Below are 26,433 nucleotides of genomic sequence, written 5' to 3'. Positions count from 1 at the left end.
CTGTGTGCTCCCCAGTGCAACAGTGACTATGTGCCTGTGTGTGGCTCCAATGGGGAGAGCTACCAGAATGAGTGTTACCTGCGGCAGGCTGCATGCAAACAGCAGAGTGAGATACTGGTGGTGTCTGAAGGATCATGTGCCACAGGTATGTATGTGATCCTGAAGATTCCCAAAAACCTTCGGAATGGATTCTGAATCCAAAAACCATGTCTTGCTTTCCACGTTATGTCCTGTTTATTGTTATCCAAACAAATAATCCAGACTATATATTATTAGCTAGACAAGCCTCTTATTCTTTCGTACAAAGTATGCATTATTCTTATTCTATGTCTTTTTACATTTCAAGTCACTTCTGGAAGAAAGATAAATGTACCATAAGGACATTGGTAGATTTTAATATGTATGTTATTTAATGAAGTACAGACAGCTGAATAACATAATTAGAAATCTAGATTGACTGCTCAGCTTCCAAACATAAGAAACTTATCTATGCATGAAAAAAGTTTGATTGTTTGTTTGTAACAATAGGATTGTCTGGTGGAAGGCAGTTTGCAGATTTGGATTTGGAAGTTAAGATGTGTCTAACCTTAGCAACCCTACAAAATGCTCCTCTTAACAGTGAGCTGATTATATTGAAGAATGTATTGGTGATAGACATGACTTCTAATGACATCTGTCCTTTCTGACACAGTCAGCCTGGGCTCCCACAAAGCTTTTTAGTTATATTGTACCAAGAATGCTCTAAAGAAAGTAAGGAAGAAGAGTGACTTCATAGGCTCTTTGGTTTTTCAGGCCTTCCTTTTGAGTACAATGGTTATTAGAGCTGAATAGCATTACAGGAAGGAAAAAAAAAAAAGGAATACAGCCCAACTTGATAAAGCCATGCTGTAAAATGAAGCTGAGTTTTCAGGTTAGGCTTGAAACACTAAAATCACATACATTAAAGAAACTTTAGTGTCCCTTGATAGTTGTTCTTAATGGCAAATAAACATCTTTTTGAAGAATTGGATGGCATAAGCATATTCAAGAAAAATAATAATGATATAAAGACTTTCTTCAAAAATGGAAATATAGAATAGAGTCAAGAAAAGTCTATTCTATTGAAAGTCTCTCTCAGATAACAGGTATTTCTATTCTAGGGAATTATATTTAAAATTATGTGTATGATGGCTGGGGCAGGGTGGTAAATGAGCAAGAGAAAGTATCATATTCTTTAAAACAGGGGTCCCCAGCCCCTGGGCCACAGACCAGGGCGAGCCAGTGAAGCTTCATCTGCTGCTTCCCATTGCTCCCCATCACTCGCATTACCGCCTGAACACCCCCCCACCCCCATCCGTGGAAAAATTGTCTTCCACAAAACCAGTTCCTGGTGCCGAAAAGGTTGGAGACTGCTGCTTTAAAAGATTATCTTAGGCCTATTGATTGTTAGCAGTTGACAATGTTCCAGGTTGTACTGGTGACTACTGAAGTTTCTAAGAATTAGCAGAAGAGAAAGGAAGGTATCATTCCTCATGAACAATGATGTAGGCTTTTTCGTTCGGGTTTTGGTTTTTAAGTCTTTTCTCCTATTTGATTCTTTGCCTCACAATGTGGATGTCCTTCCTGAAAAGGTGATTGGGAAGCAAGTCGGATTGGTGCACCACTTGCTTATTTGCTAGAGCCAACAGATCATTGCCATTCAATCTATGAGTGAGAAGTAATGCATGGAAGTAAGAGCAACATGTGAGAGTTATTGGACCAGGAGTGATGTAGGCAAATACTAGAGAGGACTGAGGAATGGATTTGCTTATTCAAGATCACATAGGGTATCTGTGTGTCTCTGACAATAGCCAATGAGGATCAGTGGGCAGTAGTCACAATAAGCAGCCATGAAGTTATGGGTTGGCTAACAATGGTAGCAAAATCTCTCTTACTTTCCAACCTCCAAGTTCTTGTCAGCACATGCAGTCACATTCTTCTGATTCATTCAGTCTTTCCATTCTAGTCCCTAATGTGTTGGTTGTACTATGAAAATAAACACTTGACTAAGTAGAAAATTTAATCACAACTGAGTAATCCATCCCTAGCTTATTCACAGACTTAGATTTTTGCAGGATTTAATTAGTAAGTTGGTCTTGCTGAATGCATCCTCCATTGACTTGTAAATCTAAAAGTGTTTTGATCTGAATAATGATGGCGGGACCAAAGTAATTTTGATTAACCAGGTCTGACTGTAAATAAATTGGAGTTCTGACTTTTGATCTAAAAGAGATTCTCATTCTTTTCTTCATAGATTTTCCTTTTTTTTTTTGCGGTACACGGGCCTCTCACTGTTGTGGCCTCTCCCGTTGCGGAGCACAGGCTCCGGACATGCAGGCTCAGCGGCCATGGCTCACGGGCCCAGCCACTCCGCGGCATGTGGGATCTTCCCGGACTGGGGCACGAACCCGTGTCCCCTGCACCAGCAGGCGGACTCTCAACCACTGTGCCACCAGGGAAGCCCTCTTTTTTTTTTTTTACTATTTGACACTGAATGGAGCTGACAAGTTGTGATCTCTAGGAATAAAAGGCAGTAGAAGATATAACTTTATATTTATTACATTTCATTGAACTTACAAATCATTTTTTGTCTGGAAAATGGTTTCCTATTGGGCAGTCTGCTTAATAGCCTCACTGTCAATTTCACTTTTTTTTTTGCCTTATAAGAAATGTATTGACTAGGAGCCCAGATTCAGGTGCAGCAGCATGACTTCTTTTCTTAGGTGTTTCTGTCTCACTAATAAGGCTTTAGTAGGCTACTTGTCTCTGGTTTGCAAAGATGATTCATTTTATAGTGAAGAAACCCTTAAAGCTTCCCATCACTATTTTATAATGATGCCATGGACTTAAGTGACCATTTTTTTTTCAGCCTATTCCTCCTTTCTTCACTAACTACTTAATTTGGGTCAAATCAAACACAAATTGTCTTAAGGATCATCGTCCTTGAATTTTTAGAAACATACATGGGGAATACAAGCCAAAATACTACTGCCATTTTTCTTGATTTTCTCCAGCCATATGTACTTAGCAGAAAACGTATAGATGAATAGGCAAGATGTTCACTCAAAATTTTAATTATTATGTTCTAGACATAGTGATAAGCATTTAAAATGTGTTGTTGTGCAGTTATCCTCAAAATAGTCCAGTGAGATAGACATTACTATACCCATTGACTAGAGGACCAATAAGCTTAGGAACGTTGAATAACGTTCCTTATGTTATCCAATGAGTATGTTTGGAGCTTTGAATACTTAAGATTTTATGCATTTTCTCTTATGTGTGTGGAAGTATAGAGAGCTAAACAAGACATGGTTCTTGATTTAAAGACGTTTACACTTAGTGGGAAAGGAATAAGAAACTATACACATTCAACTAAAAGACAGGTAGAATGTATTAATGCTGAAATAGTACAACCTGTTATTAGCCTCTTATGATTTTATAAGTAATACTGACTTAAGCTTTCAAATGAATTCAAATAAAGTCAGTTAAAATTCTGTCTGTGAAAAGATACACAAAGGAGACTTGACAAATGTTGACCATTCAAGCACTGTCCTGTCCAAAGTGATTGTGCTGTGACTTAGGACTCAGTTCAGTTGACAGGACTATTTTCCTATTATAGAGATGAATGTATCAGCCTTTCTGTATCTGTTACCTTAAAACAATCAAATCATATGATTAGAATCCTTATTTGAGTCTACATTTACTAAGAAGGGTTTTTATTATAAATTGTTTTACCAATTAGCTTGCCTTTAAGGAAAGGATAGCCTGGCCCAGTGACTTGCTCCTTAGTCATGTAAGCAGTTAATGACTTGACGTTCTGATTTAATAAAGGGTTAAACCTTGTGAATTTAGTTAGTCTGGGTCTCCACCAAGGCTGACAATTCAAACTACTGCTCCTTCATGACAGTGCTAATGTCTAACATAATGACAAAGAAAACTACTGGGGAGGCATCCATTCTTCCCTGTGTCAGCCTTCTGTAGATTTTCATACATCATGCCTCTGTCTATGAGTGCCTCTCAATAAAGTGTCATGGAGGCAAACAAGTAGAAGTAGTAGTTTATTTTAATTGGTCTAAAACAGCAAACACTAATTCGTAGAAGTGGCATTTGATATAGGTCTTGAACCCTGGTTGAGATTTCAATGTAAACTGAGGACATATCAGACAAAGAATACTAGTGTTAGTCTTATTTCCCAGCATTAACATTAAAAATACATAGCCAAATGTATTTAGAATGGAAGGAAGTGGGGAGACAGAAGGAAGATGATGTCTCCACTTAACAGGTGGAAGCAAATGGAAACTCCATGGTCTTGACTCTAAACTAGGAAATTGAGTGTTTCTGGGAAATGAGTTCTCAGAAATTGACAACTTTCAGGAGTTGTAATTATGTGGGAGGGAGGGGAGAGATATGGAGAAGGAGAAAGGCAGAGGGAGGTTATTGTCTTTTCTGCCAGCATCACCTAGGGTATAGCCATTTTTAATCACAAAGGCAAAAGTTAGGCTCACTCTTCCACCAATTTCAAAACTGAAAGATGCTTTTGGGTGCAGATAGACTCATCCACAATTGTGGTATTTGGAAAACATATTAGCTCTTATATAAAAAGATATTCATTTTTAAACTATTTTTCCCTTTGTAATTTAATGTACAAGAATATAAGCCTTAATTATGTGTTTATTTGCCACAAGTCTTAGGCTGTTTAATTTCTAAGTCTCACTGATTGCTATAAGTATCTCATTTTTAATTTTTTGTGTTAAAGGCACCAAATTCATGTTGATTAAAATTAAAATGAGAAGTTTTAACATAGTCAAGTTTAGGAATTATTCCAAAGCTAGATAATACTTTGTTCATGAAGTTTAAGAATGAAAATAATAAGGAATTTATTTTATAAATTATAGTATAGAAATTAGGTTGATGTGAATATGTTTTTCACATTAAATATTGGTAATTTTTAAAAATTATAGTACCATATTAATGGAGAAAGTAAACATGAATTTTTTAAAATAAAGTCATACACATTTTTTGAAGATGTTTTTCAAGCAAAAACAAATTATTTCCTTTTTTCCCCCCAGATGCAGGATCAGGATCTGGAGATGGAGGTAGGAGTTGCCTTTTTATATATTTGAAGACTTACATGTGGATATTATTCATGGATATTTACTTATGTGTTTGCCATTACAAATATCTAAGATGAATTCACATTTTGCATTCTAGGAAAGGGAAGACAAAAAAAAATCATTCTCCATACTAAGTAAATGTATATACCATGTAAATTATTTGATATATTTATGAATATATCACATTCATTTATGTGTTTGTATTTGAGTTAACTTTGAGATAAATCTGCATGTCAAACTTCCTAACAGAAGCCTCCAAGCATATTTGGTAGGACAGAAAACTCATGAGAAAATAATTTAAATATTGGGTTTTTAAAATACATAATTACAAGGTACTGATATTAACACATACATAACACATACATACATAACATGTATATAAGAACATAGTTATCAAATTAATAGTTTGAAACTGAAAGAGCTTTAGTTCATAAAAGTAAAAAAGATAAACTTTAAGCCAGTGAAAATAAGATAGTGTCTTTACTTCTTTGATTAAATTAATCTATAGTTATTTTTACTAAAACAAGATATATGCTTTAATGATTTAGTTGTGCATTTAAAGAAGTATGTAAGATAAGAGACAGGCAGAAACTTTCAAAATTTGATCTGACATGCTTACTGTCAAATAAGATTTTATTTATGGATTGAACCTTCATTGTAAATTTCCCAAACTGCTTTTCCAAATGAAATCCAAACAAAATTCTACCTTTATACACAACAAGAAAAAATAGAAACAACTAAATATAATTTCAACAATAATAATGAAAATAGAATGAGTAAAACATAAACATTCTCTCAAGGTCTCGCTGAAGTTATATAAAATGATTAAATGTATGTTTCAAGTAAATTTTAGTTTTTAAATGAAGAATTTAATAAAAGATGAGGAAAAGAAGGCCTTGGAGTTAGGAAAGTCAGATCTCTACTGCTCACCTTATCTGGTTTGGGCAACACTTTAAAAATTTATCAAGTCACCCTATGTAATGAATGAAAGGCTTAACTAGTTCAAATAAGCAACACCCAGAGAATAAAATTAGAGCAGCATATTGGAGCACAATTTTTTTTTCATAAAGATTAAAACTGAATAGGAGTCAAGATTCAGTACCATGAGAGTATGAATTTATTTCCATGTCATTAAACATATGACATTAGGCCGTCATTTGATGTTAAGACAGTCTTTTACTATTTCTAATAAATTTTTTTTCACTAGCTGATTAATATAGTATTCCCAAAAAAACTTCCCTAGAAGTTTTGAAAAGAAGAGCTCTAGGAAAACTAAATTTTAAAGAGAAAAAGAGGGGCTTCCCTGGTGGTGCAGTGGTTGAGAGTCCGCCTGCCAATGCAGGGGACACGGGTTCGTGCCCCAGTCCGGGAAGATCCCACATGCCGCGGAGTGGCTGGGCCTGTGAGCCATGGCCGCTGAGCCTGCGCATCCAGAGCCTGTGCTCCGCAACGGGAGAGGCCACAACAGTGAGAGGCCCATGTACCGCAAAAAAAAAAAAAAAAAAAAAAAAGAGAAAAAGAAAGGAAAAAAGATAGTTCCTTGAGTAGATATTTCACTATTTCACTATTAGAATATTAAGAAATTAATCATTTTTTTAAAATGTTGATTTTGGAAGGAAGCAGTTCTATGCAAAATTCTATATATTTCCCAGCTATTTAGTTTTATGTGTAAACTAAATTTGGGAGGTACTGTGTTGTTTCAACTGTTCCACTGTTCACACAATGTCTCGTTACTTTTTTAGCATCTTTAAAAACAAAACAGAGTGCCTCCTTTTGTTAAAGCATCATGGTATATGTTTTTCTAATTGAGTCTTCTCCTGATATAATACATCATTTCTTCATTTTCTTAATAATAAGGTGTAGTGGATTTTCAGACCCTGGTTTCCAGTTTTTTGTTCACTGTAATTAGCACAGGCAATTGACAGCGAAGTCAACCTCACTCTTCCTTGTTGCATTTTGTATTGAAATCTTAGGTTCATTATTTTATCTTGTGATCTGAATAAGGTGATGTTTTAGGAAATCATTTTAATTTCATGAATATGACATTTATAACTTAAATTTCATATATTAGTTAGAAACTACTTTCATTTATTTTTTTCTCCTTTTTAATTTTTACTCTTCCTTTCAATTATTGGTATTTTATAGTAACTTGGAGAAAAACAAAAAAAAACAAAGCAACTTCTAAAGAGATAATTGCTTTGAGAAGAAAAAAAGCATATAACCCTTGCTCTGAGAAGAAAAAAAAAAGCATATAACCCATTTAATTCTGAGTTGTATTGTTTTTAAAGAGTTGTTCTGGAAGTTGTGGTAAATGAGTATTTACTCCTAACTGCATAATCCTTTTTCATTTTTAGTCAGAGACACAACAGTGTTTTTGTTTTGTTTTTACTGAATAAATTTTTTCTAGTCTATGTGTTACTTTGCTCTGAAATACTAATGGTTTTAATTTTCTGTAATTTTTTTACTGTAATACAAAATGACAAAAAGCTTAATAACTAGAACCCCAAAACATAGAGTGACCTGCACAATTCCATTTCACATATCCTTTGGATTGTACATAAAATATGTTTGACTTGCTACCTCTGCTATACAGAGGATGGACTTGCTCTGTATTCTGACCGAGTTCCTATTACCAAAATATCAGAGGAGCCAGAATCAGTTTCCTTTGAATTAACCAGAAGTGATTGAATTACCTGTGATTGTTTGGTTAATCAAACAATTCTAGCTAGTGATCGTTCTAACCGGTCTCTGTAGGATATATTCTCAATAACGTGTATTTGGTTAATAATTGGGACATCTTTGCAAGCACTTTGGATGGTTAATGGTTATTTTTCTAATTTCTTTTAACAAAAGTTAATACAATTCCCAAATGGAGTGCACTGATCTGAATAGTGAAGCGAACAATTTTATTTGGAAAACACTTATATGTATGACTATCATAAATGATATCATTAAACCTCCAAATCCAAAATCACTTTAAAAGTACATCAATTTTTACTTTTTAGATTGTCCCATATTCTTAAATGAATAAACATTACATTAGCATTGAAGATTAGACCTGATTATTTAAAAAATAATTTAAGTTTAGCTCATTTGCACAAGGGCATATCTGCCATTTACTGCACTTGAGGGAATATTTTTATGAGGGAATATTTTTACTACAATATAAAAGGGATCTAAATGTTTCATAAAATTTATGTTAACTTGTTTGTATACATTTTATAGAGGGTTTAAAAATCTTTAACCATCGATTTGTTTATTCAGATGAAACAATTCAAAGGGCTTATTACTTTATTTAGTAAGACATGTTTACCGTGTCTTCAACATGGTCTGCAAAATGTGCATTCATTCATCAAGGTAATTTGTAGAGTAATAAGAAACAAATATTGCATACAAATCTTAAAGGTTGGCTTTTCCCATTTCAGTGACTGTATCCTATTCTTTTAGTGTTTAAGAAAACTCATTAATACAAAGAATAATTTTGTATTATTAGTTTTGAACATAAGACCAGCTGTTTATGGAATTCTTTGTTTTCAAACAAAAATGTTTAGTTGGAAAGGCATCTATATCAAAGAATCTTTTGGATAGCCTCATACTTGAAAAATCAATTCAGGATAAATTATAACTAATTATATATGTGTCTGATAGGAAGGTAATATGTGGTCATGTGTGGACCAAATTCCAAAGAATTTCAGAAAGTAGTAGAAAGAAAGGGATTGGTGTTTCAAGTACTTATATATGTGGAGATTGAATGTTGTAAATAAGAAAACAGGTGTGTGTAGGAGGGTTAATAACATCTTCTCCACCCACAGACTTCCTTAAGCAACAAACACTGTAGTAAGAAAGAAGTATTAAAGGAACCTCCTTTCAAAATCTAAGGGTGTGTGGGTGATTAAGGGATAATTTTTAACACCTGCTATTCTTTCATAGTCTTTCAGTCATATTATAAGATAAGACCATGAATATTTTCCATTACTCTTAACAATTATTTCTGGATTAACTAGACTTTAGATAGATCCCTAAAAACAAAAAATAAGTCCAGTAAAATAACAACTATATTTTAACTATTAAAATAATTATAAATATATTATCCTGCTAGAATTCTGGAAGAATTCACGATTAAACTTTAGTAACATCTTATGGGAAGTAGTATGATAATGTCTGTATAAATAAAATGTCTCTAAGAGATACAACATAGATACAGTGAGTATATTTTTAATTCATGAGGTAAAATGAAGCACTGGGCCTACTTATACAATTATATAGTTTTAAGAGAATTCTTTAATAATTAATCTTTTTAATTAAGAGATTAATGTCAGATATGTACAGCAACAAATCAAATTTACATTCATTATTTGTATAAAGTCTGATTTTTATTTTAATAATCCAGATAATTGTTATTACGATGACCTTAACGCACAGAATCGGTTACAGTATGTTTCTATTTAATGCAAAATTGTCCTGTGCAAATTATCTTTGTATAATATTACTTGGATGTACATAATTAAGTCATTTGTTTCATATATACTTTGGATAGAACAAGAAATATTTACATTGCAACAAACTGTCAAACCTAGGCTGTTTCTGATAGGTAGATTGCTAAAAACTAGAAAACAGTATTGTAACAAGTTTGAGAACTTAAAAATTATTTTTAAAAAATTCTTTCTAATTTTCTAATGTGTGTCATTTCTAATGTGGATTTGATGCTATTCAAGAATTAAGTCAAATTGAACAAGCCTCCTATAACCTGAGGACCATGGTAAGGTTTCTGGAGCTGTAACACTGAATATGACACAGTTCTTTACATTCAAGGAGATTTACATGTAAATTCTTTTCTTATCACACAATGGGAAAATTATGATTCTAATTATCAAAAGAGAAATAATCCCCTGTAGAAACAAATTGTTAAGTATACTATAAATAACAAGGAATTGAATATTCATTCCATAAAATATTCTTATATCAGGCTAAGTAATGTTTTCTTCCATGTTGCTATACCTATTCCCTTTCCCAACCTCGATCCGTACCTTCTCCACCTTACTGTCATGGTCAAATTCTGGCAAGCACAATGTGCCTCACCATGTATTTTCTCCATTGGGTACACATTACAGCCAAAGTCTGACAGGCATCAGTTGTAAGCAACTTCATCTGAAATACTGATTCAACTAAAAAATTCTACCACGTATGCAAGGTTTGAGATTTTTTCAGGGCAATACATACGGGGAGGAAGCAGAAACTATCCTTGCGTTTGCTGTCCTACACCTTAGAGCTGCTCTTCTGTCTGGAGATGAGTTTATAGATACTTGAACCACAATTGACATTTATCTCAGGTTTTCATGGAGTAGAATCCATTTTGCTTTCTCTATACCTCAAAGAGAAACAATATTGTGATGTAGTAATGGAATAGAGGTAGGATGAATGAAGATAATGGAAAATGAAATTGGAACAATATAAAAAAAGGAGGGAAACAAAGTGAGAATGATGGAAACTGAAAAGGGAGGAGAAGAAGCCTTTGTTACCAACATGGCTGTACTTTGTCTTCACATATGACTACCATCTTAAAAGTAACTTTTTTTCCCAGTAGAATGGTAATAATTGATTGAATTTCCAGAGAAGATTGCTTGAGAATGTGAAATGGATACCACAAACATTTTTTTCTGAATCACTCATTTGGGTTTTTAAAAACCATAGCTAGAAAAATAAATGTAATCATTGTGTGCAGTGTGGTAGACATGGCTTTGGGTTAAGAATCAGGTAATTTGTATTCTAGATTTTTAATTGGCTTGAAGGATGCCTATCTGATTTTACTCTCAAGCTCCTTAGAGATTCATTTACTTTATTGGTAAAGGAGAATAATATCTGCTTATAGTAAAGATGGTTATAATAAACTAAAACTTATAATAAACAAAGAACTTTGGACTCCAAAAAATCAAAAATGAAATTAAAAGAATTTGTTACCTTTGCTCTTTTTTCCCATTTACTCTAAGAATATAATTTCTCTGAAGGGTTTAATTAGAAATTTGGATCTTTAAATTAGTGATTTTTAAGTTCATGGTCTAAAGTACTGATGCTGAGATAATAAGAACTCTACAAATCCAACCACAGTATTTAGAGGAGATAGCTAGCTCTGCACCTTGAAGGGGAGTGAAATCATAGTGTTGATATGAAAGGAACTGTAGTTCTATAAGATAAATAAGAAATAAGGGATAACGTTTTAAAATTCCAAACAGTAAATAATCCTTAAAACTACAATGGCAGGCATATTGCTTCCATAGAAATCTAAAAAAGAAGAAATAGGAGGGATTCACAATTTGAGGGATTCAGTATACTTACAAGGAAGAATTTTCATCAGGATGCTAAGCATTGCAGAGCTCTTCTAAGGGGATTTGAAAATTTTAGAAAGATTCTTTTAAAATAGATGGGAAGATTTTGTAATAGTTCTGCTTGATGTCAGAGCATGAATTAGATAAATCCATAAGGATGCCTAACTCAGGTATAATTGTTTGTAAAATGCTCTACGGTTTATAAAAAGCACTATCATAACATTAACTTATTTAATCACAACAGCAATCTTTGGATGTGTGGATGATAATCAGAAAGAAAATAGCATTTTACCCACAATGCCAACAACAGTACATATGTTAACTAAACCAGTCCTTGAATTTTAAGAAGGAAGGAAACTATAGTCTACAAGATTACCCTACCTCTTGCAGTAGCTGTTTGCAACGTCTATATCAGACAGATCCCATAGTCTGTGGTTTATATAAATCATAAATCCTATCAACAATCATATGAGCTTCATTATGCCATCTTCTTACCCCCTTCCCACTCTCATTTTTATTTCTGAAACCATCTATTCTATTCAGTGTAGTACTCAAACCCCTGTGGGTTTTTGTGGTGGTCTGTTATCTAAGTTAATCATACTCATCAGTCTATAATAGTTTGTCATCAATTCTCTTCTATTAATTTTCCCCTTCATCTGCCTTCCCTAATCCCATTCCTTTTCTTTGATAAGTATTCACTGTGAGGTATTTCATATACTTTTTTTTTAAAGCTTAGTTAACATACATTACTTCACATAGTTACACATTGTTTTTCTTCTTGTGTTGATAACTTTTTCTTTTTTAAATTTATTTATTTAATTTATTTTATTTTTGGCTGCATTGGGTCTTTGTTGCTGCACACAGGCTTTCTCTAGTTGCGGTGACCAGGGACTACTCTTCATTGCGGTACGTGAACTTCTCATTGCAGTGGCTTCTCTTGTTGCAGAGCACAGGCTATAGGTGTGCAGGCTTCAGTAGTTGTGGCACATGGTCTCAGTAGTTGTGGCTCGCAGGCTCTAGAGCACAGGCTCAGTAGTTGTGGCGCACGGGCTTAGCTGCTCCACGGCATGTGGGATCTTCCCGGACCAGGGCTCGAACCCATGTCCCCTGCATTGGCAGCTGGATTCTTAACCACTGCACCACCAGGGAAGCCCCAGTATTTCATTAACTTTAACTTTAACTTCTTGGAGAAATATGATTGTGTGAGTAGCAGCAGGAACTGGTAGTTAAAAACACAGGCTTTGGAAGTAGACTCTGGGTTTCATCCCGGCTCCACCACTTACTAGCTATGTAACCATGGATGTTACTTACACAGTCTGTTTTGGTTTCTTCATCTGTGATCCTTGCAAGGTTTCCCAGGAAGTAGACTCTGAGGTTGAGATTTGTACATTCGAAGTTCACTGAGTAGTGCTCTCAGGATCAGCATCTGTGGGAGGGAAGAATGTAGGATTGGGCAGATAGAGTAGGACTGGTGCAGTTTTAAAAAGCCACAGGAGGGCCCATAAGGAGCCCTTAATATGGGATGGCCCCTGTAAGTTGTGTTTAATCAGGATGATGGGGCTGGGCCTTCCCACCCCACCACTGATCACCACTGATGTGGGTGACCCCAAAAAGAGAGTGTTACCTCTGGACAGGTGGCTCTCTTCAGCTACAGACTAGACCTGGAGAGGGACTCTGCTGTGAGCTGTCTGTGTACAATATTCCCAGCAGCTGAGAAGGGGGAAATGTGCATATTGCACCATGGCATCCTCTACGATCTGCAAAATTTAAAACAAGGAACAAAACAGACAAAATTCCTGCCCTTGTAGAGTTTATTTCTTGTGAAAAGAGCCAAACAGTAAACAAATAAACAAGAAAAAATATAGATTGTTAGATGCTGAGTGCCAGGTAAGTGGGGAAAAGTGGGATAACGGAAGGTGGAGGGTTGCTAATATATTTGGGATGATCAGGAAGGCCTGGACAAAGATGAGGAGGAAATGAAGGAACAAGGCTTGCAAATAAGCAAGGGAAGGGCCTTCCAGGAGAACTGCCATGCAAAAGCTCTGAAGCAGGTGTGTAACTGGGGTGTTTCAAGAAGATCACGGATGTTAGTTGGACTGAAGTGAGTGAGAGGGTACTTGGAGATGAGGAAGAGACATGGAGGTGGCCCTGCAGACACTCCTATGGGGTTGGGCTCTTCCTGTGAGTGAGCTGGGAGCCATTGAAGGTCTGGAGCATGGAGAATGTTGTGATCTGACTGGTGATTTTACAAGATCTGGGTTGAGAACGCACTGTGTTGAAGTAAGGGAGGAATTAGGGAAGACTTCTGTAATTCAAAGAAAAAAGATAACTTTTTTTTGTCTGGTTTTCATTGCTGTTCAGGAGTCTGTGGTTTATTCTCCAGAGTATCCCTTGTCTATCTCAGATGTACCAGTCTGCTACCCATCTGACCACTGTCTATGGTCCTTTACAAATAGATATCTTAGGTTGTGCAGTAGTCGAATCCATTTTTTTCTCTTAAGGTATTTTTGTATTTAGGGTTTTATTTAAGATGTCCTTCTCTTGTTTTGGTATTTGTAAGCAAACAGAACATTTCAGGTGTTACTGGACAGTATTTAATACATAGGAATCTCTCTACATGCTGCAGTGCATGCCAAATTGCATTTGACTTTTGTTTCAAATTTGGATATGAAAATATAGCTTTTTGTTTTACTGTACTAGATGTACAATACATATTGTAGCATATGATTTTCAATATGTACTTAACAAAGAGCAATTTCATTTTCTCTGGTAAACTACATACTTGTTATAGCTTTGGCATTTAAAAAAAATCCAGGAGTAAATGGAAAACTATACATTTAAATAATGTCAGAATTCTGGCTCAATGAGTCAAACCAGAAGAATTATTCTAGTGACTTTCAGTTAGTAAACTGGTTCTGAAGATATTTTAGTTTTGCATTCTTTTCTGATCTCTCTCTGAGAAGAATAAAAGGAGAACTAACTGGATTTTAAATAAGGCTGGACCTATGCTTCCAAGAACTTGTTTAGAGATGGATCATTAAAACAGGATCTATTCCTAATTAAATATTTATTTAATATAAAAAAATAAATAAATATATTTCTTATAAACTTAACCTTCTCCTCCATTTTCTCGCATTTTCCAGCTGCTTTTCTAACCCATTAATTCCATAGTTTGGCTGATTGGATGGCTATTCTGACATTACCTTCTGATGGTAAAGGCCACAAACAGAAAAATCAGTATTAGTGGGATCAGTTAAAGAGGGAAACCATTTCTAGTATGGCCTCTACACAAAATTCATGTACTCTGCACATATTTGATCCTGGTTAAATTGAGAAATTTTGCATCATCTTGGAAGCATTGTATTAGAGTGATAGTCATTTTGGACACACTGACCATCCTCTCCAGAGACTGTAGCACTAACAGAAAAACCATGACCTTTGGCAAGCAGAATTTCTGACACATTGATTTAAGTGGTAGTAGTGGAAACTTGGTGAAGAGACACATTGAGCCATATAGTATCATCTTTCCTGAAAACTTCAAGCTTTCTGATGCAGTTTGAGATCTAATCCTTAAGGGTTGGAGAGTTTACAATGTTGAAGATTTTATTCAGTTACTCAAAAGACAACCATAATAGCAGCTTGAATGTGCTTATCTTTGAAAGTAAGTGTTATTTTTAAATATAATTAAAGAGAAATAGCTGACAGTTTAGAGGAAAAAAAGGGGAATTAGTAGTAGAGTTATTCTACTGCCTCTTAAATAGTGGGATGATATTAAACGGTTATATTCTGGAAGTTCATGTTCTCACTGCTTTTGAGGTCCATGCTGCCCAACCACGTTTAGGCATGGATTCAGGAAACACCCTTGACCTTTCATGAAGAGAGAGCTTCCTCACACCAAGCTCTGCTTTGAAATAGAATGTGGCAGAGTTATAAAGCCAGTCCAACCCTATAAATCAGCACACTGTGCAAATTTTCTATTGTGAATAGTTCTCAGATTGCTATGTCCAGACCCTTCACCAATCCCCTATTTCAGTCCCTAGTCATCTCTTATCTGTAATATTTTAAAAAATCTTCCTAACACATCTCCCTTCTTCCAGTTTTGTTGTCCTAAAATTTTTTCTTACTTGCACAGTCAGAATGATTTATAGAAAATACTTATCTGAGCCTATCATTCCCCTGCTTACAACCCAACAATGGCTGTCCATCATCCTTAGAATAAAAGTCAGTCTTCACAGTAGGAGGTACAAAGACCTCCAGAATTGCTCCAGTACCTGCCTCTCCATCCTCGTCATTAATCTTCTTCACCTCAGAGTTGACAACTCCAGTGTACCTTTTCACTGAGAGTAGTTCATTGGGATACAACGTCAATAGATTTCATGCCTCTTTGCTTTGCTAATGCTCTTCCCTCTTCCTGAAACCCGTCCCATGCTTTTGCCTAAATATTATTCATCTTCCAAGACTAAATCAAGGATAATATAATCCAGCAAGATTCCCTTCAATCTGCTGATTGGACTAAATACAATTCTACTTTGTATTACCAATCTGATTCATTGAAATAGCCTGCTTGTCTATGTGCCTAGAGCTAATTATTAATACCCCTAACTGCAGACCACAAGGCCATGTGCTTAGTAGGATCTCATTAAATATTTGCTCTGCTGAACTAAAACCAACCAAAACAAAGTGTGCTTAAATTTTGAAATGTTTCTCTTCACATTTGTGTACTACAGTTTAAATTAATTGAAATTCTGAAATAAAAGTTAAATGTGAAGAGTTTTGTGTGCTAAAATAACTGTAGAATTATTTTAACTTAATAGAAAAGGACTAAAAAAGACAAAACAAAAAGTAAGAGACTGATACATTCCACCAATAATAAGGCAAGAAGATGATATTCACAAGCCTAAAACAACTTCAGAAATAAGCACCTGCTTATCCAGGACCTAAAGAAAATCAAGGGAATCCAAGAGGAGCCTAGCACAAATATAGGCTGCAAGTTTAAGCTAAAAGGCTTTGCATTTCCTTTGGATTTTCTATCAGTGCATGGCATCTGATACTAGTAATATCAATTTGTTCATTTGTGATTTACCTCATTCTCCTAAAAGTAGTGTGCAGAGAAAAAAAAAGTTATTTTAAGATTCTAGTTAGTTTGTAGGTAATTGAGGTAATTTTTCCCTATGTGAATACTTTATCCCACATCCAAATTACTTATTAAAATACCAAATGACTTTGGCCAGAAAATAGAATCGTCTGGAAGTCCATTTGGTACCTTCATTTAATTTGACATTGAACCAAAAACAAAACAAAAAGAAAACCCTGGAAAAAAAAGCGTGTCTTTTCTGAGTTTTCAAGGAATTATAATGATTACCCCACATAAAATGTATTTTAACCATAGAATAATATTACTTGGAAAATAAAACACTGGGTATTATTTCTTTAGAAGTAGAAAGTTTCTTAATTTAATGAAATATGAAAGTAGAACCCTGTGAGCTTCAGCTTTCAGCTTATGAAATATGCAACAGTATGTGGAGGGGGAAAGGGGAGTCTCCATATGATGCCATGGAAATTCTAGAGGAAATGATTTTAAAATAAGTCACTGAGCTGTCATCAGACTGAAAATAAAGATGCAACCAGCAGAATTTCATAGAACTGTGCCTGGCATGTAGTAGGTGCTTGATAAATATTTGTGAAATTAATACATGGTTGAGTGAACTGGCAGAGCAATGTCAGCTCGTACAATAGCAATTAATTGATGCATGTGTGAACCAGGAGGCCACTCTCCCATCTCCCAGTAACTGCTAACTATGGCCCTCGACTCACTTGAGTACGCATCAGAAATACCATGAGATGTCATTCCTCAAGAAATCCACAGAGTGATTCTATTTCTTCCACCAACTCTGAGTCACAGCTCTTCCCCACATCCCCATGCTCTTTTTTTCCCCATCTATTTCCCCCATGAATGAAACTGGAACAATATGGTAATGTTGTGCTCAGATATAAAAGAAGATATTTATAAGTGATAAAAAGGAGAGTTTGGAGAAACAAGATAAGAGAACAATCTGGTAAGAGAGGAAAGGACTTTTCAGTGTAAAATGTCAGAAAAAGAGAGAAAGCGGCGATTTTCAACGTTTTGTGGAAAGAGATGTTTTAGTGTCCGTGTAAGGAACAAAAAATGTGGAATGTTAAATAGCTTCAGACTTGGGTAGGCTGTGCTAATGTTTTTTTTATATGTTCCAACTCAACATTTCTTTCCATATTAACACAGCAAATATTTATTCATTTAGTATATTTCTCCCTCAATAGTTTCTATATCCCAACACATACATGTTTTGAGAAGAAAATCAAGAAAAAGTTGTTCCAGGCATAGAGTTTCTTCCTAACTCTACCCGATTTTTCTCACCTATGTACCATTTAAGGCTGCCAGAGGATATTTCATTAGGAAAAATAGATTTTGTTCTTGCCAGACAAGACAAAGGTTGAAATCAATGCTTCATACTGCTAAGTAGGAGATCTGACTTTTGAAATGTGTTCGGTAGAACTTGAACGCCTCAGGATGCTATTATACTGGAGGGTATCCAGTTAAGTGAAATGGAGAAATGGAGCATATTTTGACCCATTCTGAAGAGTCACAGATAGGGCGACTAACTTGCTCCAATTTGCCCAAGACTTTGACAGTTTTCACATGGAAAATCCTGCATCCCAGGAAATTCCACAGTCTTGCAAAAACAAGGATGATTGTTCACCTTAATCACATAGGCAAGGCTAAGAAATCTTACAGAAAAGAAGCTTGCTAAATTTTGTTTGAACGATATTTTAAAAGAACACCTGACCATGAAACATTTTTCTTAAACAGATCTATTAAAAATCAAAGGAATTAGTAATCTGCGTTACACACTCTGGGAAACTCTGCTTCAACCCCATCCATTTGTCTCTTTGCCCCTGCAATCTCATTAGCGGTATTCTCTTTAGTGCCCTGTCTTGCAGGGCATATGGAAACCTTCAGGAATGATCTACTGATTGTAATTGCTTGAGCCTCCTTCTGAACCTTAGACTACTTAAGCCTTAAGCTGGAAACTTAAAAGAATTTCCATATAGAAAGTATTTCATCGCTTCAAAATCATTTTCTTTTCTCAGTCTCTTTCACAAATATTTACCTGTCTTAATGCAGATCTTTTAGGAATTTCTACAGGAAGATAAGGAAAATCTTTAAAAGATCTATATTCCAAGTTCTTTTCTTATTTGCTATTATGTAATTCTGGATGAGTCTTGACTATATGTTGAGCAGTATGCATACATTAAATATATATATATATATTAGTAGAGAGTTTGGGGGCTGCCATTCTATGACAACATAAGCATTCATGGAACTCTCCTCTGATCCCTCTCTCTGTAGGAATAACCATACCTGAGGGGAGAGGACAAGGAGATAAAAATGCCTAGAATGGAATATAAACCTTTTCAATATTTGGGAAGGGAGAAGAATTCAGATCTAGAGCCGCTTAGTTCCATTCAACCATTTTCTTTTTTTAGCCAACAGTTCAAGGCTTGATATGGTCGAGCACAACCTATACTTGCCACCGCATCACAAACTAGTACAGGTGCCTCTTCCTGCACCTGCAAATTTGGTCATAGAAGGCAAAGCCCATTTTAATGAACTACAAAGGATTGGCTGAGTGGATTTATGAAATGGACTCCGTTACACTGAATAATGTATTTGTTTCAACAAAGACTTAATTTTTTTCTAAATTCAGAGACTGTTTTTCTAACTTTTTCTAAGTAGTTTTCAGCTCTAAATATCTGAGAATTAAAAAGTACTATTTCTGACATTTCTAGCACACTGTATTTACTGATAATGCTGAGGGAGCATTCCTTCTGACAAAATTTCTAATTTTTGTACCTCTGGGACAAGGCCAAGCAAAAGAAAAATGCTTTAGCTGGATACTACTCCCTGAAGTTACTGAGAATGAAAAGGAGTAGCTGGAAAAATACTTCAAATAGTGTATTGCTTTTAGCTGTGCTGCTTTCAAACTGGGCAATTACAGAATCACTGATAGAGACACATCAGTGCTAATTTACATATACATATAATCACATGAATCACTAAAGTTCATATAGCTTATCTGTTCCAATAATTGACAAGCCCAGTGTAACACTCTAAAGACTGATTTATACTGTCTTTTATTAAGATACTTATAATGATCACCTACTCTGTGTCAGGTATTTTATAGCCACATAGTAAATACTTGTTATGACTCTTCAAGAAAGACATATCATCTCCATTTTCCAATGAAGAAAATAAAAGACACAAAGATTAATTTACTTATCCACAGCCATGTAGTTAGTGGCACAGCCAGGCTTTAAACCCAGGCCCCTGAAGCTCCATGGTTACTCTTTTCTCCACTGCTTCCTGTGTAGTCTGCCATATATTCAAAAGTCAGAGATTTTTAATGAAAATATATAAACTTTCATATTAAAATATATTAAATATTTATTAATTTGATTAAAAGGAGGCTGCTGCTGTTTAGTAGGAATTTTGCACTAATCGGAGAAACATCTACGCTTTTTGTTTTGTGTGATGTGACTTTGGCTTATGAGTCCTTTGCTCACACATGCACACACATACACAGTTTTGTTTTTGTTTTTTAATTGAGAGCATTTATTCCACTAGCATTTATTGATAATACAGTACTTGCCTCTGTGTTACACTAAATACTCTCTTTATTTGATACCATGGCACAATATTATGCTTTGTGACAGTCATGTTTTAGATGCTTGAGATACAGAAAAAAAGTCCCTGCTTGTGAAGCTTATTTCTAAAGGAAAGAAACAGGCATAAGCTGTTTCTTACAAATAAACAAGAACATTTCAGAGAGTAATAATTTCTTTTAATAAAGTAAAACAGGATGACATAATTCTGAGTGACTGGGTTTTATGGGAAGAGTGAGATTTGCAATGAACACCTGAATTATAAGAAATGTGCACCAAGAACCTGAGGCAGGGTACTCAGAGCAAAGAGAAAAGCAAATGCCTGTGCCCTAAGGGAGACCTTAGTTAAACCCGGAAACAGAAAGAAGGTAAGTGTAGTTTGAGCACAGTGATTGAGCAGGAAGATGGTAGAAGAAGAGAATGGAGAAGTGATAAAGAATTTGGGTTTTATTTATAGTGTCATGGGAAGCGTTTGAAGGAGAGTAGTATAATCTGGCTTATATTTTTAAAAGACTGCTCTGGCTTCTGTGCGGAAAATGAATTATAGATGAAAAAAGAGGGGAAGCAAAGAGATCAGCAAAAAGGATTATTGTCCTAGAATAGGTAAAGATGGCCCTGATCTAACTAGGGTGGTGGCAAAAAAGATGGTGAGATGGCGACAGATATTCTGGTGTCCCAAGTCTACTCAAATTACCTTTCATTTCTTTCCATATTGGCATTAGTGTGAACAAAAATGTTATATGCCAATACAAAGAAGGATCTGGAAAGGAGAAGGAAAAAAGATAACAATCCTATACCTCATTTTGTGCTCTTGAAATTCTCCGTACACATTCAGCATGAATGAATATATAGGTTTACTTTTAAGACATGAAAATGTTTCATAAAAAGCATCATTTTAAAAAACCAAAGCCTATGCATTAAGCCTACTGTATTCATCTAAGGCAATTTTCTCAGACTTCAAGAGGGAAGCAGATTGATGTACTTTTGGGATTTTCAACCAGTGGCTTTTCGATAAAGCCTGCACCTATTGATGTTTTTGTTTTTCATTTACCATTTTAAATTTATACCACTTAAGCATCATCACTGGTATGACAGTAAAAGGTAAAATATAAAAATAGACAGCTCTATAATTTGGCTTTTAAATGGCTTTATGTATTTATATTCTATGTAGGATATGTAACAGATTGTGATAACAGAATCAGGTATAATAAAATTGCAGCCTTACAAATATAGCAAATATCATGAAACAGCTCCCTTCTGTTGACTCAAAGAGTGGGAGTCCCACTTCTTTCATTATATTTTTTTCTGTAACAGCTTATCACTAGCAGCACCTTTATAGCAATTCTCCTGCTTTGTCAGTGTGAATGTCCCCACAATAGCACTTTACCTATATTTGCCATCAATTCTTGCATTGGATTTTCTTCTCTGGAGACAACCAATTTGAGTGGCTTGAAATATAAAACTTATGGTTCCACCTTTAGTTTCCCATTTCACGTAGCAATATAGTGAAGTCATTTTCAAATGCAGAAAACCCAAGGCCCTCAGATAGACTTTGTTCAACCTCCATGGTGCTACTCCATTTTATTTCTCCAAAGCCCTTCACATGTGCTGTTAGAGGGAAAAATTGTACTATTTGTATACAGCATCACTACAATTAAGTTCTGCTTGTTACTACATCTGAAGGCAAGTGAGGACACCAGAGCATACTGATAGTGACAGCCATCTAGTTCAGTCACCTGTCCACTTGGATGGGAGCTTAAAAGGTACTGTCAAATATTTGTAAGCATGTCGTTTGCATATTTCTTTCAGAGAGGTTATTTGACAGTGAGTAGAGTTGTTTTCCTGTTTTGTTTTGCTTGGGATTGTTGTTTGTTTTTTTTAATCTTGTTTAGCTTTTCCTCCTCTTCAACCCTAAACTGCAACTCTGTTTTGCTCTACAACTCACAGAAGGGATTCCTTACTGGATTCATGAAGTGGGAACAGTGTTGTACCAGTAGGGGGAGCTCATATCATGCCTATTTTGTGGGTTGTAGAAAAGTTACTTTGTAGGTTTGTGTAGTTAGGGTGGATCTGTTTTAACTCTAAAAGCAACAAAGATTTTGGGTGGAATAAAAGTTATTTCCTCCAATTGAAAAGTGAAAATTTGCTAAAGTTGTAAATCTCAATTACCGTGAGAGTTTAGGTGGCTTTGGTTAATGAATCTGCATGCTGTGGTTGAATTTTTCAGAAAGCTGAAATATGGAGACTTTATAACATGTTGAAAGATTTCTTTCTTGGTATGTATTATCAAGAAAGTAATACGTACATCTTAGTATGTATTACTTCTCTCCATAAATAGCAGACACAGCCCCTGATTTTAAGGGTTTTTGTTTGTTTGTTTATGACCATAGGTCAATATAAACATGGCAGGTGCAAGTGTGAGTGGCAGTGGAGATGGGGTTGAATGGATACTGCTTGCACTCTTAAACTTGTTTTTCTCATAAATATCCCTTAAGCAAGTTTGATTTGGGGCCATTTGCCTTTCTCACTAAACTGGTGTTAAGCATCATCTGATGGGCACCAGGATCATGATTAGCTAACTTTCACCCAACTCAATAAGGAAGCAGGGCCTGAAGCACCTTCTCCCACTCCTTTTTCTTCTGTAAGGTTGTTTTGACTGTCCTTTGAGTTGTCAGCACCCTTCCAAATACTCTCTGTAATTCTGGAATCTCTAATATGTGAACATCAAGCCCCTCACTGCACTGAATCTACTTTTCCATTTCCCCTGTATTTAACGTGTTCACAGGAAATGCTTGTTCCTTACACTTTATTGAGCACCTATTTAAAGCCAGGCACTGAGCAAGAGACAAGAGATTAAATATCAAAGATGAACAAGACAGGTCTCTACCCACAACAAACTCATGACCTAGGCATTTCTCCACTTGGTGTGTTTGGAAGAGGATGGCTCCAAAAGCTGTTTTGCTCATCAGAAGAAAAGGGCACAGTTGTCTCCAAACTGGTCTGAATGTTTGACTTTCAAACCATTCCTTACTCAAGCCAGTTGACTAATTGCTTACATTATGCATAACAAATTTGAAAGTCTTTGAATTTGAAAGTACACAATGCTGCATTTGGATGGACTTTACTTATGTAACCACTTCTGTCATACAATTTTCATCCAAGTGAATGTGCGATTTCACAGGTTGAATCTGTTGTGGAAACACTGGTGTGGAAGTGGCAGAGTGGGAGGGAGGAGCCGGGAGGAATGTGAGGGGGATGGGAAAAGGAGACTGGAAGATGGTGAAATGTTCCTGGGCATTTACTCTGCTTCCTCAGGGTGAGCTCCACAATTGTCTAGCAATTTTCTAGCAAGAAAATAACTGTCCTATGGTTGATAAGGCTTTAGCATGACAGAGTGATGACCCTAGACTGGATTCTCAGGTTAACATAGCTTTTTGGTTCCCACAAGGCAAAGCTCTTTTCTCCTCTCTCTTCAAAATAGACTTGCTTCTGCTGTCAGCATTGCTGCTGCTTATTGTTCCCACTTCAGTGCTTAATTATTATGGCATCAGTGCTGCAGCAGTGGCCTCTTTCCCTGTTCCTTTCACATTTCTTTTTCCATGTATCTTATCCTTCCTGACTTGGACCTACCTGAAGAAGCTGTTCTATAAACATTGTCAGTCCTGCACGGGCAGACTGACCATGGCCTTGTGTGGAGGCTATTATATTGTGGAATGTGTGTAACTTCAACTTCAGGGCCCCTCACTTTGCACAGGCCCCTTCCAGGCCTCTATACATAGTTAAGCATTTGTGACATTGTTTTATTTTTTTCCACAGAAGTGCCACAAAATTGTACAAGCTCAGGCTCTACAGAAACTTGGGTCTGTCTCTGCCCATGAGTTTTAGTAATCAGATCTTTGGCTTACTTTTCAATTATTGGGTTGGCCAAAAGGTTTGTTCGGGTTTTTCTATAAGATCTTATGGAAAAACTCAAATGAACTTCTTGGCCAACCTGATATTTTGTTGTTTGCTGTTGTTGTTGTTTTGTGGTTCTGTAGGTAGATTGTTGCAGTGCTGGTTCTCTTCTTAATGAATGTTTTTAATTTGCCTTTTTGTTTTCCCAAGCAGCTTCTTAGTCCAGAGTTCTGTCAGGAGGTTTTCTAATAGAGCTTAATGGACTTTTCAACAATTCTGATAAAATATGTTATCTTAAATCTCTATCACTAGGAATTTTGATATAGATATCACATGAACGTATTCAACAAATTGCCTAGCATTTGAGCCAAATCAAATGGTGATATACACCATTAAGATGACTCACTCAGAGACTCATATTTCAGGCTCAATAGTGACTTTGAAACTAGGCTCCTTGCAAAATCTACAGGGTATTTTCTCAATTCCACTCACCTTGACCTCCTTCCCACATATACACACATATTTGCTTCCTCCTCAGGGGTCTAAGGCTCTCAAAATTTTAGAAGGCAGTTCCAACAGGGTGCCCCTTTCTCAGGCAGTAATGTCACAGTGGAAAACATCCTCAGAATACTAAGCCTCTGGCAATCATAAAGTCTGTCTAAGGCATTGCTAAAGGCCAGTACTTCTCACTGGCCCTATTACTTTTTGTCATCAACCCTGGTCTCAGACAAAACTGAAGTTCAAGTCCTTGGTTTCGACTTCTAGGTCTCAAAAAAACTGCTATGGCAAATGATTTTCATTCATTAATTCAACATTTTATGTATCAGGCACTTGTTTTGGGGATATAGAAATGAATAAAACAGACAATAATATTAATGTGGTAGTGAAGTTTAGTGGAGCAGGGCAGTGAGGTGAGAGAGGTTGAAGGATGGGGAAGGACTTTTTAATTATTTGGAGTATTTCCTTGAGGCAGGTCTACAAACTTTCAATACTAAGCAGTTAGAGTAGCCCATTGCTCAAAGGGGCTGCCATGACGGTTCTTTGCATTACCAAATTTTATTAGATGTTGGGTCCATACAGAGGTTAAGCTATACAAGACAGTAAACTGAATATGAAGTCATTAAAAATTCAGTTTTATGTTATTCTTTTGGGTGTCATGAGAGTAGCAAAACTAGCACATTCAGTTCCCTGAATCACAGCTTCTCATAAAGATGAGTCATGGTGAATGAAAGGGACCACATTTTAATGAACCAATCTGGTTACTGTAGCTCATCGTTGCTCAGCAGCAGACTGCCTAGGGAACAGGAGACAATCTATTTTCCAAATGAAGAATTAGTCCCCGATGCCATCCTTCTGTCTTGACTCCCTTCTCAACATTATCTGCTCTGTTCCTTCTTGAATACACTCTTGCCTTGGGGATTTTCCTTAACTACAAATAATAGTAGCAGAAACAATCTTGATTATTGTGGTTACAATTCCCCATTTGGCATTTGTTAACAAATAAGAACCAAATATTTATTATGCATCTACTATGTTTACAGCACAGTGGGGTTAGGAAAGAATCTTATAAGATAATCTCTTCTCTTTGAAGAGGAGCTCATAGTCCTTTAAGGGAGTGAAAACATGCATATACGAAACAATCAGACCAAAAAGCATGATGTATAGTCATTCAGAAAGGAATGATTGATCAGATGGTAAGATGGTAGGTAGTCAGCAGGGAGAACCTCAAAAACAAGATAGGACATGAGTTAAACTTTAAAGTAGTTTAGGTTTTGAAAATTTAGCATTTTTTTCATTTTCCAATTTGCTTTCTTTTTAAATTCACACACTAAACATTTCCTCTTGACACATGGATAGTGCACAATTATTTTTTATTCCTGGTTTCAGCTGATCATTTTATGAGTGGTTTTAGTTATTTTTCTAGCTCTAGGAGAGGATTCATACTTTGAATGCTTAGTTTTGAGTCTCTTACTGATTCTAGAGGTACTGAAGTGTAGAGTAATACCTTCTGCTGAATGGAACTTTAGTGGAGACAAAAAGATAGGGGAATAGAGTGGAGAAAAGACAGCCTCTTCAATAAGTGGTGCTGGGAAAACTGGACAGCTACATGTAGAAGAATGAAATTAGAACACTCCCTAACACCATGCACAAAAATAAACTCAAAATGGATTAAAGACCTAAACGTAAGGCCAGAAACTATCAAACTCTTAGAGGAAAACATAGGCAGAACACTCTATGACATAAATCACAGCAAGATCCTTTTTGACCCTCCTCCTAGAGAAATGGAAATAAAAGCAAAAATAAACAAATGGGACCTAATGAAACTTCAAAGCTTTTGCACAGCAAAGGGAACCATAAACAAGACGAAAAGAAAACCCTCAGAA

The 26,433-nt window shown here is 35.7% G+C and overlaps 1 protein-coding gene across 1 annotated transcript in view; it reads left to right on the top strand.

Moving 5' to 3' along the window:
- TMEFF2 (transmembrane protein with EGF like and two follistatin like domains 2) overlaps nucleotides 1–26,433 on the top strand; it is a 256,359-nt gene that overhangs the window by 10,583 nt on the left and 219,343 nt on the right. The window contains exons 3-4 of the mRNA XM_081242786.1: nucleotides 16–145; nucleotides 5,088–5,114. Of these exons, the coding sequence (XP_081098912.1) occupies nucleotides 16–145; nucleotides 5,088–5,114 (157 nt within the window). The remainder of the gene's footprint in view (nucleotides 1–15; nucleotides 146–5,087; nucleotides 5,115–26,433) is intronic.

Source organism: Mesoplodon bidens (assembly GCF_964165515.1).
Source record: "Mesoplodon bidens genome assembly, chromosome: 8".
NCBI classification, from domain to species: Eukaryota; Metazoa; Chordata; class Mammalia; order Artiodactyla; family Ziphiidae; genus Mesoplodon; species Mesoplodon bidens.
The sequence above is the reverse complement of the archived record's forward strand: the minus strand, read 5'-3'. Positions and strand labels throughout refer to the sequence as shown.